A 17,452-nucleotide genomic window follows, 5' to 3' on the forward strand; every position below is an offset into this window, starting at 1 on the left:
AAATAAACCTCAAAAATCTTCCATTTGAAATAACATGCCAGGGCCATGGTCTCTCCCTACTGAGTATCCCGGAGGGGGCACAGCCTGGCCCCTTCTTCCAGACCAAAAGCAGCTGTGCTCTGCTTACAGCCTCTGTGACACTGTCAGATGTAATACATCTCTCAATTGCAGCAAATTGATTTTCCATGGAATTTAGAAACAGCGATAGAAAACAGGAAAAATAAAACTTTCACCATTGTAGTCAACAGTTCTCATAGGTGAACGGACTTCCAAGCAAGGGAATTGCCAGTAAGGTGCAGCTAAGCTCATCCAGCAAGGATTTGAGGAGACTGAATGGCTTATTTGTGAGACTGGAGCACCTTGGTGGATAGGTGGTCTCTGCAAACAAGTATTACACTGATTTATTATCAAGGGTCAAGGAATTTGGGGAGTGTGGGAGGTTATCTTCCACACTGGAAGCCAGTTGTTTGGCTTTTCCTTTTCCAGTGTGCTTGTAGGGCAGGGCCATGAACCAGAGTTTTCTTCTGGCATCCCTGGAAAGTGATTTTATAAACTTAGGGTTGAAAGACATCTGAAGCCAATGACTTCCAGTCTGTTAGCAACTTCTTTATCTTTTATTACAGGAGTTAAAACACTCAGATGTTGCTAATGGCCAAGTTTGTATCAACTTCAAGTTGGTATCAACTTCACTGGCTTTGGCAAATTGTAAAATCCAGGACACTGTATTATCAGAAAAAGCAAACATTGCCACCGTAGCAGTAATAATTCCTCTGAAGAGAATGAAGTACCCCTGGGCCACTAAGTGCTAAGGTAACTGAGGCAGCACAGATAAAGCACACCCACAATTTACCTGTGAAGGCAGATTTAAGAAGACTCAATTGGTAATGAAACCCACAAGAAGTAAAATGAGTATGAATATTCCTTGTATCTGAAGGGGCTTTAAAAAGGTCTTTATTCTAACCTAATCTTCAAGCGATAGCGTGGAGACAGAGGTCTGTTAAAAGAGGTGGCTCTAACCCAGCCCTTGCCAGTTTGAAGCTGATTAAAGGCCACATTTCAGGTGGAAATGCAGGACTGCAGGAATGCTTCTGGCACGAGTGAAATTCACATCTCCAACACAAGAAAATACCTACTTTGTGGGATTTCAAACTCTGTGAACTATACAAAACTTCAACACATAAAAGCTGTTGAGCTACGTTGATCAAGTCCTACCATCCATTGCTCGATGTCTCCCCACTTAGTATCCAGACCATAATATTTCTACAGACAGAAAAGGGAAAAAACCAGAATTTAGATGAGAAAAGCAAACACAGAACATTTAGGCATGCATTGCCAGGTCTTGGCTGAGCCACGCAGCTCCCTCCACACACACACAAACATGCCAGGAAGAGCTGTGCCAAGTGGCACCGGAACCCTCCACGGCACATGCCCGGGAAAAGCTGCCTGGCAAGAGGAGAGGGGTTTTTGGGGTACAGCTGGGATACTTGACAACTTCTTCTCTCTCAGCAGTGCAGAAATCCCAGCAGTGCTGGGGGACAGAAGCAAGGAGTGTAATGAGTCTTGAATTTCTGACCCATTTAAGTCAAGAGTCATTACAAGGGAGGTGAACGCAGGACACTTCCAGGATGAAAAATGCTGTCAAATCATGTTCCCTGTACAGATTTGTCAAACTGGGCAGACAAGTTGAATACAAACCATCTCTGTGGGCTCTGATTTGCTGTATTCAGAGCTGCCCAGAGCTCCATTCAGAGCACGAGGCTTTTTGCCTTCACTTCAGCCATCTGACAGTGGTGGGAGCGCCAATAAGGATAGAAGAGGACAAGCTCCACCAATGCAGGCAAGGCTGGAAAGCTCCCTGCCTTTCAGTTCCAAATGCCATGAATTTTCTTAATAGACTGTCTCATCTGAACTGCTTCTCAGCTTGTAATTTCTTTGCATGATCTCGTGGAGTTCCCAATGAATTTGAATTTCCACCAGGCAGCAAATCGTTCAAAGATACACAGGTTTAAGGGGACTTTTCTTCCTCCCTTAACAATCATGCCAACTCTGGTCTCAGGAATTTTGCATTTTTAATGGTGATCATAAGGTTCCCAGGGGAAGAAAAATCACTGGCCTAAAGCACAGCAACAGCCAAATGGAAATCCTGCTTAAGGAAGCATAATACGTATTTTAGAGCTTTCCTACGGGCTTGAGGAGACAGGAGTATCAACAGTTGAAACCTTAGGAAATGATAAAAGAAAATCACGTGTTCTGTACTGCACTCTGGTTTTACCACTCGCTCAATGGTACTAATGTAATTTTGCTTTCACCCTTAAAAACCTCATTCACTAGTTTATTAATACACTAGAACCAACAGCTATGTGATCTTTGATACTGTATCAGTTTATTTCCAGTTCAGAGTTCTTCCTCTTCAAACAACAAAATTGTTTTCATGTTAAAGTATTCTTCATTTTACTTTATTCCCAACAGCTCTGGAGAGAGCAAAATAGGTAGTGAGGTGCTCAATTACACATCCTGGATAGTCTGAACTGTTCAATGACCTACCTTTAAATGCTACCAATATTGAGGACAAACCGTGAAAAGGCAGGAGCTCGGAGCAATCCCAGTTATTAGGAAAAATATTAGAAAATAAGTTTTTAGGTCAGTAATTTGAAAACAGGAAATAAATTCACTGCATGGCAGAGTTAAGTAGTATGTCAACATATCTCTGGAACAAGGAAAAGAGACAACAGTTCGATAACCTCTTTAACCACTTCCCTATGGGAACAGGGAAGTATTCCCCTCTGCTTTCCCTGCAAAGCATCTCATTGTGTGTTCAAGAATATCCCATTCCCTACACAATGCCTAGCCAAATTACACACAAGTGAAAATTCCCCCTTGAACTACAGGAAATCTGAGGGCACGACATGAATCGTTTCTTCAAGCGTTGCACACTTCTCACAAGGGCTCAGACTCGTTACTTCCAGGTAGAAGCAAAACCCACACAGCAGAACGTTATAAAATTAACTTTTATGTACATCACAGCCCAAAAATGACCCCTGAAAATTCTATAAGCTCCAGCTGGTCAGGGCTGTGTACATGATAAAAACCTACAGATTATATGGTTTGCAGTAAAGCAGGTCAGGTAAAGCCTTATTAGAGGCTTTTCAGCCATTAAGAGACATTAATTTTAAAAAACACTATTAAAATGGAGAATCCTTTCTCACACACAGAAAAGACCCATAAACACACTAGTAATTTCTGAAAGGTCTGCTGCTCCTTTTTCCTGCCTTCTGTTCTCATTTTCTGACACTGGCTTCTGAATTCAGCATTGTAAAAGGCAGATAAGGAAATACCCCTTATAAGACTTGCTGTGTCACAATTTAAGTTCTACTTACAGGCTTCTCCTCCTCCTCTTCAAATTACACAGCCACAAGCTTAATATCCCCTAACGAAAAATCTTAATGAATGCAACCGTCTTGAGACTATTTTTAATCTATTATCTTTTAAACAGCACATGTCATATGGGACTGAACAGGCAGCTTTTGAAGTCTAAAGTATTTTGACCCCTCAGCCCCTTCCTATTTATTTCTGTGCACTGACTCTTCTGTTCTGTCCCCAGGGGCCTGATTCGAATGGGTTAAAGGAAGAAATGGTGCTTAGCCATTCACTTAGGCTTCAGATAGAGGCCCTTGCCAGACTCAAGTTCCCTTCTATCCTGAAAAGTGATATTAAAATTAAATAATTAATGACGTTAATACCATTGAGAGAGAATTCCAGATGCGATTTGCTCACTAAGCGACAGTGAAACTGCCAGACTTGCAAACTCACTACGGGATGCTGGGAGGATAACCCACTTATCTTCTCATCCATGTCAGGACACCAACAGTAAACAACCTCCTGGGCTCCCACGGGGCTGCGTTTGCACCAGCAGGTTAAATTAGTTCCCATAAAGGAGATTAATAACGAGCCTGTTGATCCATGGGCAGACGTTGAGTCACTCACTACGCAGTCAACTCCAGAAATAAAACCAAGAGTAAGATAGATTTGTTGCTCAATCGATGGGGTCAGGGTTAAATACCAGAGCACATGATTTGAGCAGCTCTCTTCATATACATACGCACTCAAATTGGAGAACAGCACTTCCAAGAAGCACATGCACTGCTAGGTCAAGCTTGAAACATGCAGTTAGGGCAGCTGGAGTGCCAGAACAAAACCAAACACGCCGTGGTTTTAGGACACATTCATCACTCAGCAAGCAATCAAAATATCTCAGGAAGCAAAAAGGAAATATTCAATAAGGGAGAAAAGGGCAGGCTTAAAGAAATATGTGCTTTCTCCCTCCCTGTAAATCCTCTTTGGAGCTATTTCTGTTTCTAGGTACCACATAGTTCAGATGCTGGAAGTGTAGAACAGCCAAACATCATAACACAAACTCCAAAACCTCTGCTGCTACATATCAAGTGGCCTAAGACCTACTATTACCATCATCATCTCGGCCACCATCATGAAAAGTAACTTGGGAGGAGGGAAGAGATCATGACTTAAAATTGAGGTGAGAGAGGATTAAATAATGTAAAAGAACTTATATCGCTTAGGTGCCATTGGAAGGACGGTCATTTGGTTTATTTACCAAAAGATTATGAATTCAAACACAGCATCGCTGATTTCCTTCAGTGACTTTCTGCAAACAAAGTCATCTGAAAGTCATTCTTCCTGCTGGCACCTGTTAAATGCTTGCCCAGCCTGAAATACTTCCAGGGATACTCTTGGCCTTTGGCACACAAATGTTTGTGTGGTTCTGGGTGACACACGGAGCCACCATACCCTCCTGTGAGCCCGCCCTGCCAAGTCACTCTTCTGTTTATTGCTTATTCTTTGGCCAAACAGGCTGTAGAAAAAGATCATATTAAGTGCCTGACCAGACATTTTCCATGGGTCATCTTCCCCCCACTCCCCTTTATCATCCACACTACAAGACTAAGGGAGGGAAGGGAAGAATTTCATGGAAATTTACAGCCTGCTGTGCATCTCCCATTCTTTAGAGGATTTTCTAGGTTGGGCTCAAAGATCTTGCAGGTCTTTTCCAACCTAAATGATTCTGTGATTCTGAAATTCTAGCATGACTCACAACACAGGAACACATGCAAACAAGAATGAAAGCGAGCAAGCCCTACCTTCTGGACTTGATAGATCTGAGGGAAAAGTGAAAGGAAAGAAACAAGGAACAAAGCTAAGCATGAATGGATACATAGCAATGCAACATTTCACAGCTCATTCTAGAGGGAAAAAACATAATTTTTTACAGAAAGTACAGCAAAACATGAGTACAAAGAAGTGCATATCAAAGTCCTGTAGATTTAGGTAGAACAAAAGCAGCATTCGCACTGTAGGCCTGCTCCATGCACCCAGCTACAACACAGTATTCCTGTTTTCATTCCCACCGGGCCCTTAGAGGCACATGGGACATTTGGTCCCCAGGCTTTGCACCAGGCCAGAGCCCAGCCCAGCAGTGAGCCAGGTCCTCTCGCTTTCCCAGCCTCCTCCATCACAGGAATGAATGCCCAAATATTCACCTGGCATGACAGCTGTGCATCTATCACCAAAATAAAAGCAAACAGTATCAAAAAAAGAACAATTTGTCTGTAGTTAAAGGACAAATTTTGTCCTTAAGGGATGAAGCACGGTTACAAAACCACCAACCCTACACACCTTTCACCTATATACAGCATAGCCAGCTCCTGGAAAATTCCTTGCAAATACATTGCCAGCACTGGAGGATCTCTGCAGGTTGCTTTTTCAGTATTTAATGTTTCCAGGGAGCCTCATGTTGTTTTCAGGACTTAATAAATACACTGCTGACTCTTTGCTCGATAATCTTGGAGCACTTTGATAGTGCACAAAAGCATTACGGTCACTCTACTACATCTGAATTTGAATAAGTGGAGAACTGCCCCTGACTGATCAACTTTGGAAACCCACGTGAAAACAGAAAACATGTTTTTTTCTTTAATCTTTCCTAAAGCCAGAAACCCTTCTGGGTTCAAAAAACCCAAAGAACCCTTCTTCTTAAAAAACACCTAGCTAGCTACACAAATCCAGAAGGAAGCTGAAGTTTCATTCTCCCCACTTCCCTGCTGAACACCAAGCTCTAGATCTTCAGGAAACATATCCCAGCTCTGGTCCGAGAGTCCTCAGCTGCCTCACTGATGATCTTTTGAGACAAGCAGAGACACTGAGTAAACACCATCAGACCGCTGCTCTAGGGGGGAGGGAACATACACTGCTCCGACTCCAATCCTCCAGTGGGTCAGCAGGCAGCAGGGTAGTCAGTCTCCTGTACTTTGGGGTATTCAGAGGATCCCTGCCACCCACTGCTCTCTGGAACACCTCAGAGAAATCCAGATCCCAGCTCTGGGAAGCTGAACATACATTTTTCAATCCCTGCCCTCCTGATCAGGTTCCCCTTCACGAAGGACAAGTGCAGAACCCAAATTAATACCCGAGCAGCATTAATTCCCACTCCAACAAGCGCAGGGGGGATAATTAGGACCCGCATTTAAAACCACCATTCCCACACAAATTAACTACCTTGCTTACCTTCTCCTAAGAAAGCCCTGAAGAAGAAAATTAACTAGGTGCTCCCACAGTTCCCAAGACTGCACACAATTCCAGTCTCTGGTTTTTCTGTGGCACACACAGGGTGCCTTTTGTCCATACACAGAAGCCAAGCACCACAGGTTTAATTGCCGCAACTACCACGCAGCTGTTTAGGCTTTAACTTTTCAGTGCTGGTTTTTTGCCCATGCTTTCAGGCAACACCGTGGAAGTCTTATTTTTGAAACCCCAGTTCTTCAGGGTTGGCACAGAAGGTATTCCCACTGAGTCCAAAAGCAAGACATGCAAGGAGTCTTGTGCCCGGGACTCTGATTGCCAACAGACAAGATAACAAGGAGGCCCTTGTTCAGACCAGGCACCACGGAAGGAGGTGGAGAGGGGCACAGGGATAAAGCCAAGTGCATCATCGTAACTGTTCCAGTGTTTTATAAAACCTGGAGTTCTGAATGCTAACAGGCATTACAACAGCTCTGCTCTGAAGTTACTGATCCCTTGGCAGTGTCCTAGTGGGACGTGTCACAGCCCATGGCAGGGGTGTTGAAACTAGATGTTTCTTAAGGTCCCTTCCAACCCAAACCACTCGAGGATTCTGTGGTGATACTGTCCTCCTTAGATGGTATGTTACAGGAGAAAACACACTTCTAAACAATAATTCCTATTGCAGGTGTGCCCCCCACAAAAACTTAAGAGTCAACAGAAACCTAAGCAGTCAAAGGTCTTAAACAGTACTTTCCTGTATTAGGGTATGACAAAAAATCCCAAATGTGTTTTGTCCACAGTATTAGTGGCAGACTGTTTTCCTGGTTTCCCCATCACAGATGTTTTCCCACAAAAATAACGTTTTTCATAGAAATAGCTTTAGAACAGCACAGAACAAGCCAGTGATGCATTGTTAGATGGTGGCAGAAGTCCAGAGTCTACTAAAAAAACCTTCAGTATTGTCCCTTTCCAAATTTTCCTGTGCATCTTCACACTGGCTGTGTAAGACAGGTACAGATTAACCATCAGAAAACTTCTCCATTTCTTCCCTGCATATGTAAGCACCGAGTTTCACAGTCAGTCTCACCCTTCCCATTCAAGCCACAAGAATTTTGCTTTTCTCTATCTTTTCTTTTCCATTAAAAAGTATTGGTGGCATACTTTATTCTAAGGAAATACGAATCCAAAGGAGGAAAAGTGAGTAGGCTGGTAAAGAAGGAATTTACAAAATAGCCAAGGCAAGTTTTGTGCTGTGCCCTTAAAACAAGAGCTGAAAATGAAAGCAGGAGACTAGCACAGTGCACTTGCCTTGAACTAGAGGGCTCATCTAATGTGCAAACTGACAAGGAGGAATCTTATCCAGTCGATTAAGGAGTGGGAGGAGATCACTGTCTTTTCACTTCAGGCACTAATATCAGCTTAAACTGTGGTCTCCAAGTGTCAGTCCTCCAAGAGACATTTAAAGCCTTGCCAGCAGAACACACAGAAGGTACTCCTACAGGAAACATTCTCTACAATTAGCCTTAACGCTGCAGCTGTTACGTGTCTTGAAACATTCCTGTTAAATACTGCTTGGGAAAAAAAGGCTTTAGTGCACCTCATGTTGAGCTTCTGAGAAAAAGGAAAAAAAAATGCACAGGAAAAAAACTATTCTTTCCATTTTACCTGGCAGCCCCACGAGAATTAACAACTTGTAACTCAGAAAAACTGAGCTGAAAACTCCTGACTTGCTCTTCTGCGTGAATTAACAATAAATATATGAGTGTACACAAGCATTTGTCTCAGGACCAAGCACAAGTACAAGCCAAAGGGACTGGCCTCAGACTCTGCAGCTGAAAACCAAATGTTTAAAGGCCCTGGCAGCATGGTGTGGTAAAAGAGAACCCATCATGGCTCTGACTCCCACCAGCTGGTGGGTATCAGCGGTGTGGAAACAGGGAAGGGAACAAATACCATCTAATGTAATTGTCCGTTCAGCTCAGAACATGCACTGGCAATGAGAGCTCTCCTGCAGTGACTTACTGTGTGTGGAAGCAAAACAGCAAACCTATCCAGGCCTCCAGATTAATTATTTACATCTTTGGTGAATAACAACAACAAAGCAGCACTGAATGAGAAATCAGAAACGTTCAAGCTCTTACATTTGTGTACAAGGGGTGATGGCTTCAAATTCACAGAGAGTGGGCTTAGATTAGGTATTAGGAAGGGTGGTGAGGGCCTGGCACAGGTTGCCCAGAGAAGCTGTGGCTGCCCCATCCCTGGAAGTGTTCAAGGCCAGGTTGGACAGGGCTTGGAGTAATCTGGTATAGTGGAACCTGTCCATGGAAGAGGGCTGGAACAAGATGAGCTTTAAGGTCCCTTTCAACACAAACCATTCTGGGATTCTGTGACCAGGTCATGATTCCTGTGCTTATTTTCTTTCTTCAGCTTCAGAAAACACTTTTCATCTACCCAGTTTACACTTTACTATAAACTTGTGTTTGTGTTCTCCTTACCTTCCTCTCCTCAGAGAAGAAAAACTCAAAAACCCAAAGCACTGGTACACTTATCCTTCTTTCTGCTGCCTGGCATGAGGTTGTGGGAGGTGATGCCATGATACCACCTGTGGGACACACCTGCAATCGTGCCCCACCACAGTGACCGGCTGCAGCCTTCCTTCCACAGGAACTTTTCCCACATCTCCCCCTGCAATCAAGTGTTTTCTGCCAAAAGCCCATCTGTTTCTGCTACGTAATTTCTCCATCGTATGTGTAAACTCGCGATGCGAAAGTCACCTGGTTATTTTAAAATGAGGAAAATGAAGCACAAGATCAAGAAATGTTGTTAATATTAGGGGGTGGGCAGGAGAGGAGCCAGTTGCCAAATCCAAATTATTAAAACACTCTGCTTCTCTGCCAGCGAGGGCTACACTGCCATGGTTATAGCCTGTAATGGTAGCACCTGGAAAATTTTAAACCAGACCAGCATTATAAATATATTTTCAAGTAATCCATGCTCCACAGGAAAGCCTGCCAGGGCATGTACAGCGCTTTAAGCATGAACAAGTACACGCACATGCAATAAATTTATTTATTGCTTTTTAAGTGCCACAGCTGGCTCTAAAAAGCCTTCTGAAGTAGTAAAGTAAGTGCTTTAAATTCTGGTTATTTAACATGGCAGTAGTGGAAAAGTGCTCTTTAAGTCTCTGAAAAGTTTGCAAAGGGAAATGAGGATGGCAGATGACAAGCTGTACAGATATCAGTGTTACAGTAGGTTCCCCAACAAGGAAGGGGTAGGTGCCAAATCTCGTGTTGATCACTGCTTGAGATTTTCTATATTTTTTATTTTACCTGCAGGATACTTGTGGCAAGGAAAAACTTTCTCCAGACAACCCTAACTAGCTCTACCTGGCATCTGAGGGCTGAGATTAAGCTGTTTCGAAAAGTTACAGAATACCCGAGCTTGCAAAATACAAAATAAATGTGTAGTCATATTATGTCATTTATGCCAGTGAATTACAAAGGAGATTGTGGCTGAGCTTTCACTGAATGTGGTATTTCAGAGGGACATCCTGTCCTATTCGATTCCTATCTCTAGGAAATTTGTCACAGATTTTCAGATCACAAGCTCCTCAGTGATTAAGTGCAGGAGCATGCACACAAGCTTCAGTTTTCAGACCAAAATTTCAGTTCATTAGGGCACCCTTTGCAGCATCAGCTTTTAATCTTCAAAGGGGTCATTAGCTGCACTCAAGTTATCTGTAAATTAGATGGTGTCAGCTGCCGTGACTCTGGTATTTACCTTCCTGCCCAAACAAAACACCTGGTGCTTGTTTACCACAAGCCCTCCCACGGGCTGCCTGGCAAGTCCCACCGGGCTGTCGGCAGCTTGGCAGTGCCAACACTTAGACCTCCCGACCGTGGGCCAGGTTGCAAAAAACATCCTTTAGAAAGCAGCAAATGCAGCAGGAAAAGGCTTCTCTCTCTTCCACGAGCTCTGTGTCTGCAGCAAGGCTCCCTCACAGCTCTCACTGCTGCTGTGTTTGGAGGTACATCAAACCCTGCTGTGGCTACAGGGTGCTGAGACACATCCAGACATACCCCACCTGGAGGAGACGCTCCAAAAGCTGGGTGTGGGTGAACTGCCAAGCGCTTCTTTTGCGGGCTGGTTGCTGCAGCCTGCACTGACACTGGTCTGCCATCATCCCCTCATCCATATCCTGATTCACTGCTTAGAAGCTACACCGAGTCCTGAATTCTATGCACCCTAAAGCACAGATGTAGAATCACTGAATTACAGAATGGCCTGGGTTAGAAGGGACCTTAAAAATCATCCCATTCCAGCCCCCTGCAGGAATACCTTCCACTAGCCCAAGTTGCTCCAAGCCCCATCCAACCTGGCCTTGGACACTGCCAGGGATGAGGCAGCCACAGCTTCCCTGGGCAACCTGTGCCAGGGCCTCACCACCCTCAGAGGGAAGAATTTCTTCCTAATATCTAAACATACTCCCTTTCACTGTAAAGCCATTCCCCCTTGTGCACTATGTGCTCTTGTGCATTTATTCTACGTATTCCCACACCCTGACCCCAGATTCCCTACTACTTCCTTTGCCCTCAAAAATCTATGGAAAAAATTAAATTGTTATTACTGTTGGCCTTGTAATGCCTACTCTGCTGTTTCACTTCATCAACATCAACAAATACAAGTTTTAAGCCCTTTTGGTTCAGTTCACCTGTGCCAACCCTTGCTTGCAGCCCCATTCCAATAGCACCAGTTAATCTTCTAGAGCTCCTAAACAAATGCTGCTCCCAGTTTCTTGTAGCAGTGACGCTGAGTACTTGTCAAACACAGCAGGAGCAGGACAAGCTTTCTGGTCTTTGAGATCATTCCTGTGCTGGAAGCGCATGACCTCCCACGTGCTGACAGGTAGAGGCACAGGAACTCTGCTGGTGGTATAAAGCAACCAGCTCTTCCAGAATTTGGGAGAGACTACAAGCAGGCATTTAATCCAAATTCTTTGGAGAAGGTAATGCTTTGCCAAGTTCAGTTTCTGTCGCTGCTCCTGCCAACAGCAGACCATCCTTTTTACAAACTGGGGGAGAGCCCAATATCAGCTTCACAGCAGAAAGCAGAACAACTTACAATAGAGTTATACAAGGGCCAGGAGTCTTCCATATTCATTAGATTTCTAACGAAGTGATAAGAATCCACCACCCCCAATGCACACACAAAGAAGCTGCATACTTCAAAGTTTAATATTAAGCAATAATTACTAACCACCAGTATTCTCTGTGAATAATTACACTGGCTTCAGCAAGATAAAATCCTTGCCACGATCCATATTTTTTCCAGGCTGTTCTAAGGTTAATATTAGTTCCACGCAGACTATATGTGTTTCCAACAGAATATAGATTAACCCTCTCTTCCACAATCTCTGATCGTCTTCTTCCCTGCATATAGTCCAAACACCCCCCAAGAGCCTTGACCTTACCTCCTTCTGCTGTCTCTCCAGTTCTTTCATTCGGATCTCCCGTGCCTCTGCCCGCGCCGCTCGCTTCGCCGCGAGCCTCGCTTCAGCCTGCGAATGGGAACACAGGAATGAAATGAAAGCTGGACAATCCAGCGTGAAACACACCTGTTAAGCAGGGCGTGAAACAAGGAGGCTTGACTAGGCAAGACTGTGAACACATCCGTAGGAGTTAATTCCCTATTGCAAGTAATGGCCCTGCCTTCCATAACGTGTTATCTTCACAGCTAATACACCCCCACGAAGGCACAACCCTCGTTAGCACTTGTGTTTAAAAGTGCTTTGTGTCTCTTTAATTACTGTTTGTGTGGCTGGAGAGGAAACAGGGAGATTTACTTAAGAAAGGCGGGTTTTGCTCTTTTTGTTTTGGGTGGGTTTTTTTCCCCTCCCCTGCGGTGTTGGATTATTTTTTATTGATGAATTAATTTGACCAGCAGCAAACACATCATGTGCCTTTTTTCCTCACCGCTGACACTGCGCACACATACCTGGGCACAGGGGTTGGGTAAACACTGCTGTTCAGCATGACTGTGCACAGCTAAGGCTGAAATGATGGAGGGTAAGGAACCTGAAAAAATGCAATTATGAGTCTCCAGAACTCCATATTCCAGTCCAAACCTCTCTGGGGTGGAATTCTGCCAGGAACAGGCCTTTAGGGAGTGCTTCCTCACTTCAGCCCTGTTGGAAGTGCTGGAACATGCTATACATTGCAGTAACATTTTTAATATTCTGCTTTAAATCCCAGGCAAAGCCAGTAGGTCTTACAGAGGAAAATGTGAAATTAGTTCAGGCTTGGTACAGTACAGCTGTGAGCAGCTCACCCAGCAGAATTCAGAATAGCTCAGCAGGGAGTCAAAGGCATCACTCAGCCAGTCACCCTGGTGTTACACCCAACTCCTCTGCTTCTGAAACTTTCCACTCCAAGTACAGCATCCAAATTTACAGGAAAAACTGCAGTAATATCAAGGTCAAGCACACAGATAAATCAAAATGCTGATGTTTTCACCAGTGCTTCTAAACAGAAGGGAAACCAGAAAAAAAGGTATAATTTCTTTTCCCTTCTGTAAGTGTATTCACCACTCAAGCTTGGGGAAAAGGGCCTTCAAAAACACAGCATAAAACACAGAAAAAAAGCCAAAAATTGCCTTGTAGGTTGGCTGGAATTTGCAACTAATAGAAAAGAGCTAATGAAAACCAAGCATAAGCAGCGTAGGGAGGACTGGGAGCCTTGTGATGCTGTACATCTTAAAACCTCAGTCTGCAGAAGAGAAGACCAAGAGATGATCTCATCAGTCCATACATATATCTCCAAGGCAGGTGTCAAGAGGATGGTGCCAGACTCTTTTCAGGTGTACCCGGCCACAGGAAGGGGAGCAACGGCCATAAACTAAACCACGAGAAGGTCCACCTTAACATGAGGATGAAAATCTTTCCATGGAGGGTGGCACTGGAACAGGCTGCCCAGGGAGTTCATGGAGTCTCCCTCTCTGGAGACATTTCAAACCCACTCAGACACGTTCCTGTGTCTCCTGCTCCAGGTGACCCTGCCTGGGCAGTGGGGTTGGACTGAAAGATCTCCACAGGTGCCTCCCAACCCCAATTATCCTGTGATTCTGTGAACTTCAGTCTGAAAAATTACTTGTAATAGCAAAAAAAAACCCACCTTCTCGGAGAGTGAAAAAGCTCATGGCAGAAAGAGAATCAGGCTGGTTTTGCACAAAGTGCTGCTCTCCTTTGAGTTCAGGGCTTGAATTTTGAGGTAACTGGCTCTGCCATGGACATAAACTCATTATCTCCATATCTGCACCCAAAACCACCCCTCTCCCTCTCATCATCCGTTACTTATGGAGCTAGGTGACAGCAAGCTCCAGGGTGCAGGCATGCATTCCCAGAAGTGTTTAACAGCACTTCCCAACCTGAAGCAGTTTGTCCAAAAAAAACCAAACCAAACCAAAACCAAAATCAACACCACCCCAGCCTTGCTGCCAGGCAAATCCTAAGCAGAATCCCTGCCAGGCAGTGTTATGATCCACTTGCAGTGTGTGAATTTGTTTATGACACCCACTATGTAAACATACCCCGAGATGTATGCTAAAGGTAAGAAATCACTGCTCTACAAACAAGAATGATATCGACTTGATGTTATTCCTTTCTGTTTATTTAAAAATAAACTGTAGCACTTGCAGATCCCACCTGATATAGGTGAAGAATAACATCTGAGCAAACTATTTTTTCCTTGTGGAAAACAAAGGGCCCTAAAGTTTCCATAAGCAAAATACACCAAACAGTACAGACTGTGTATCTCAAACTTTCCCCACGACAGAAAGAGGTGGAAACAAGATTATTTTTATGTTAACATTATTGTAGATCTCATCCTCATGAATTTCAATAAGCAGCTGAGCTTTCACATTAGAATTCGATGCCTTTATGTAAAATTTAGATGTAGTACTACAGAAAAGTATATGTATTCCCCTTGCTTTCCTTATATCATGAGGGCAAAAGGATTTGCACAATATCTAGCTATGTTGCAGAATTATATATTTTTCAGAAGCACAATATAATATGAAATGAAGCAATTTGAAAAATAGGAATAGAAATTATAAATTTAGCCAGTTATTCTCAGGCCTCCCTGAGAATGAGGCTCACCAGTTCCCTGATTACTGATACCAACTGCAGTAAGTTAAATTAATTTTACTTCATGCAACATCACACACATAACCTGTCATTTAGTAGGATGCATTTCAGTTTTAAGCAAACCATGGGGCACCTCTAATTCTATTTCACCTATGCAGTCCTCCACCTGTTCATTGCAGATGGCCAATCTACAAACCTTGTAAGAAGAAAAACACATTTTCACTTAGCACCTTTGACTAACAATGGCTTACGTCTTGGAACAAGCATATTGTTTATTTATGAACTTTTTCTTTCCATGACCACATGGCTCTTCAGCATTAAGTATCTCTGAACACAAACAACAGAAACTGTATTCTGGATCCTTGAACTTTAAGTTAAAAATCTGCTGTTAGCACATACTGGTACCGCCTTTGTAAGAAGTTAAATTGTTATTCCCCCGAACACTAATATTTTACGGTAATTCATTTTTCTCATGTCAAAACAAATAATTACAGAATTGTCTGGGCTGGAAGGAACCTCTGGAGGTCCCCAGTCCACCCTCCTGCTCAAAGCAGGGTCAGCATCAAACTCACATCCGTTGCTTTGCCCAGTTGGCTCCTGAAAAGCTCCAGGTTTGGTGGCTCCTGTCTCAATGCCTGACCATCCTCACAGTGAATAAATCCCCCCCACACATCACGCTAGAGCTGCTCTTGGCTCCCTCGTAACCCCAGCTTGTACATCAAAAGGATGCTGTGCCTTAAGGTCTGGTGTTCTGCATCAAATACAAAGTGACCTGGGCTGTTACCTTTATAAACATGTTCTCAAGGGGGTCTGCGTGCCATTTAGATGGTTACACAATTACTCCCACCGTGGTTCCTGACAAAACACCAGCTCATTTGTGCTGGACAAAGGCGGTTTGTAAGAAACAGGCCATCCTTTCCTAAAGGGTTTTTGAGTCCACAGCAAAAGGAGAGAACAGATGACAAGAAACATGCAAAGAATTCAGTATCTGAGGTTATGCAGGTGTGTTCTCCAACTCAACAGAAATGTATTATGCTATAGTCAGGCTGGTCATTAAATGATCAACCTGTGGCCTTCATAATCCTGTTTCTAACATGCTTTGGTGGATGGAATTATTATACTCTGTTAGTGGCATAAGCGACAAACCTGGCATGGCTTGTGAGCTCAGAGGAAGTAAATCCATCAGGGCAGGGATGAGTCCCTCCTACACTGTGTACAACGTTATCAAAATCAAACCAAAGTCTGGTAGCATCCTAACATCCAGCAAATTCTGCAGCAAGTGTGGGAGGTTTTTGCACAGGTTTTCCTGTGCAAAAGCACAACTCAGGTACAGACAGGTGTAGGTACCCTGCCAAAACACACCCTCCACTGCCACCCCCACCTGCTCATTCACAGCCAATCTGCAAATCTTTAAGACAATAAAAACACAAATTAGATTTTTAGACTAACACAACTGAGTGTCAGACTTATTATGGACCTCTTCCTCAAACGCAGGGGTGTGACTAAACTCATCCGAGTTTGTCAAACCACACTCTTTGAAACTTTTGGACTCTGCTCTGTACTATAAATACCTTGATTCCTTTCACGCCCTGCAAACAGCAGCCTTAACTTTACATTTCTCTCTCTGTGCTGACCAAACCAAAACAGGCTTTGCCTGCCTGACTCTGGCCTTCATCCAGTCCAAGTGCTCATCAGAGCCACTACCTCTAAGGGCAGTAGCAGAGACAGACATCACAGCCTCCAAGGGACGCTGCTGAACATTATAAAACCACCCCAAAATTCACACAGACTTCTGAAATTCAGACTACAAAAGCTAAAATGAAAATCTTTAGGTTGCCTAAGGCATAAATAACTACTCAAGGGATTCAAGATAAAAAAAAAAAAAATTAAAAATCACTAAGACGCAGGGAAGTGATCTTAAAATCATCTAAAATTCACTAGTGACTCAGTGAGCAATACAGGCCTCAATCAAAAGTGACAGATCACTGGCAAAAAGAGAATAATAAAAATATGAACCTAATTGCACTCATTACAAAGCTTTTGCAACTTCCCTTTTATGAAGTATTGCTTATCTGACAAACATTGCCAGCTCCAGCCTTACTGAGCACATCATAGCAAAAAACACCTCCCTAAGAGGCTTCTGTAAAGCCCCTTGGGCAAAATGAGAGGAGATGGCAACCACACTGCTGAGATGAACGCAGAACTGTGCACCAGCTGAAAAATCATCACCTTAATTTGTGTAACTCTCTCAAATGCTACAAATACACACACTGAATTTTTGTCTTCTATTGCAGTTGCTCAGAATGACTTATAGTCAGTCACTAAGCCCTGCAACAAGGGTACTGTTGAACCGCAAAATGCTCGTTGCTTTAGCTGGTCTACCTGCCCTGCACTTGACACTCCTGCTTAAGTGTCACTTCAATTGAAAATAAAAATCCAGTCCTGTGCAGCAGCAGATCTTTACCCTGACTTAAAGGAGTTTTCACTGTATTTAGCTCTGAACAGGGAAAAACTAAGCAGGTTTCACTGCCTGGTTCACTACCGAAGCACAACTACGTCCAAAAAAAACTAAACCAGGTTCTGGATATCAGCTGGAAAGGGTGAGAAGCATCTTCTGCTGCCCACAGCAGTGGGGAGAGGTGGGAGTATGAGATGTGCAACTGCTGAGGAGTTACCCCTCACACCTCCTTTTTAAATATCACTCCTGGAGACGAGGCAAGGTCTGGCTGCGCCCGT

General features: G+C 43.6%; 1 protein-coding gene across 15 annotated transcripts in view; it reads right to left on the reverse strand.

The window, feature by feature from the left end:
• LRRFIP1 (LRR binding FLII interacting protein 1) overlaps nt 1-17,452 on the reverse strand; it is a 114,499-nt gene that overhangs the window by 51,490 nt on the left and 45,557 nt on the right. For 9 of the 15 annotated variants that reach the window (XM_050340042.1, XM_050340045.1, XM_050340038.1 and 6 more), the window contains exons 2-4: nt 12,047-12,133; nt 5,157-5,174; nt 1,213-1,260 (exon numbers count right to left, since the gene is read on the reverse strand). In XM_050340042.1, the coding sequence (XP_050195999.1) occupies nt 1,213-1,260; nt 5,157-5,174; nt 12,047-12,133 (153 nt within the window). The remainder of the gene's footprint in view (nt 1-1,212; nt 1,261-5,156; nt 5,175-12,046; nt 12,134-17,452) is intronic. The other 6 variants (XM_050340044.1, XM_050340040.1, XM_050340035.1 and 3 more) reach the window with 1 other exon arrangement.

The sequence above is a fragment of the Myiozetetes cayanensis genome, unplaced genomic scaffold (genome assembly GCF_022539395.1).
Source record: "Myiozetetes cayanensis isolate MyiCay16 unplaced genomic scaffold, myiCay2020 scf9, whole genome shotgun sequence".
Classification (NCBI taxonomy): Eukaryota; Metazoa; Chordata; class Aves; order Passeriformes; family Tyrannidae; genus Myiozetetes; species Myiozetetes cayanensis.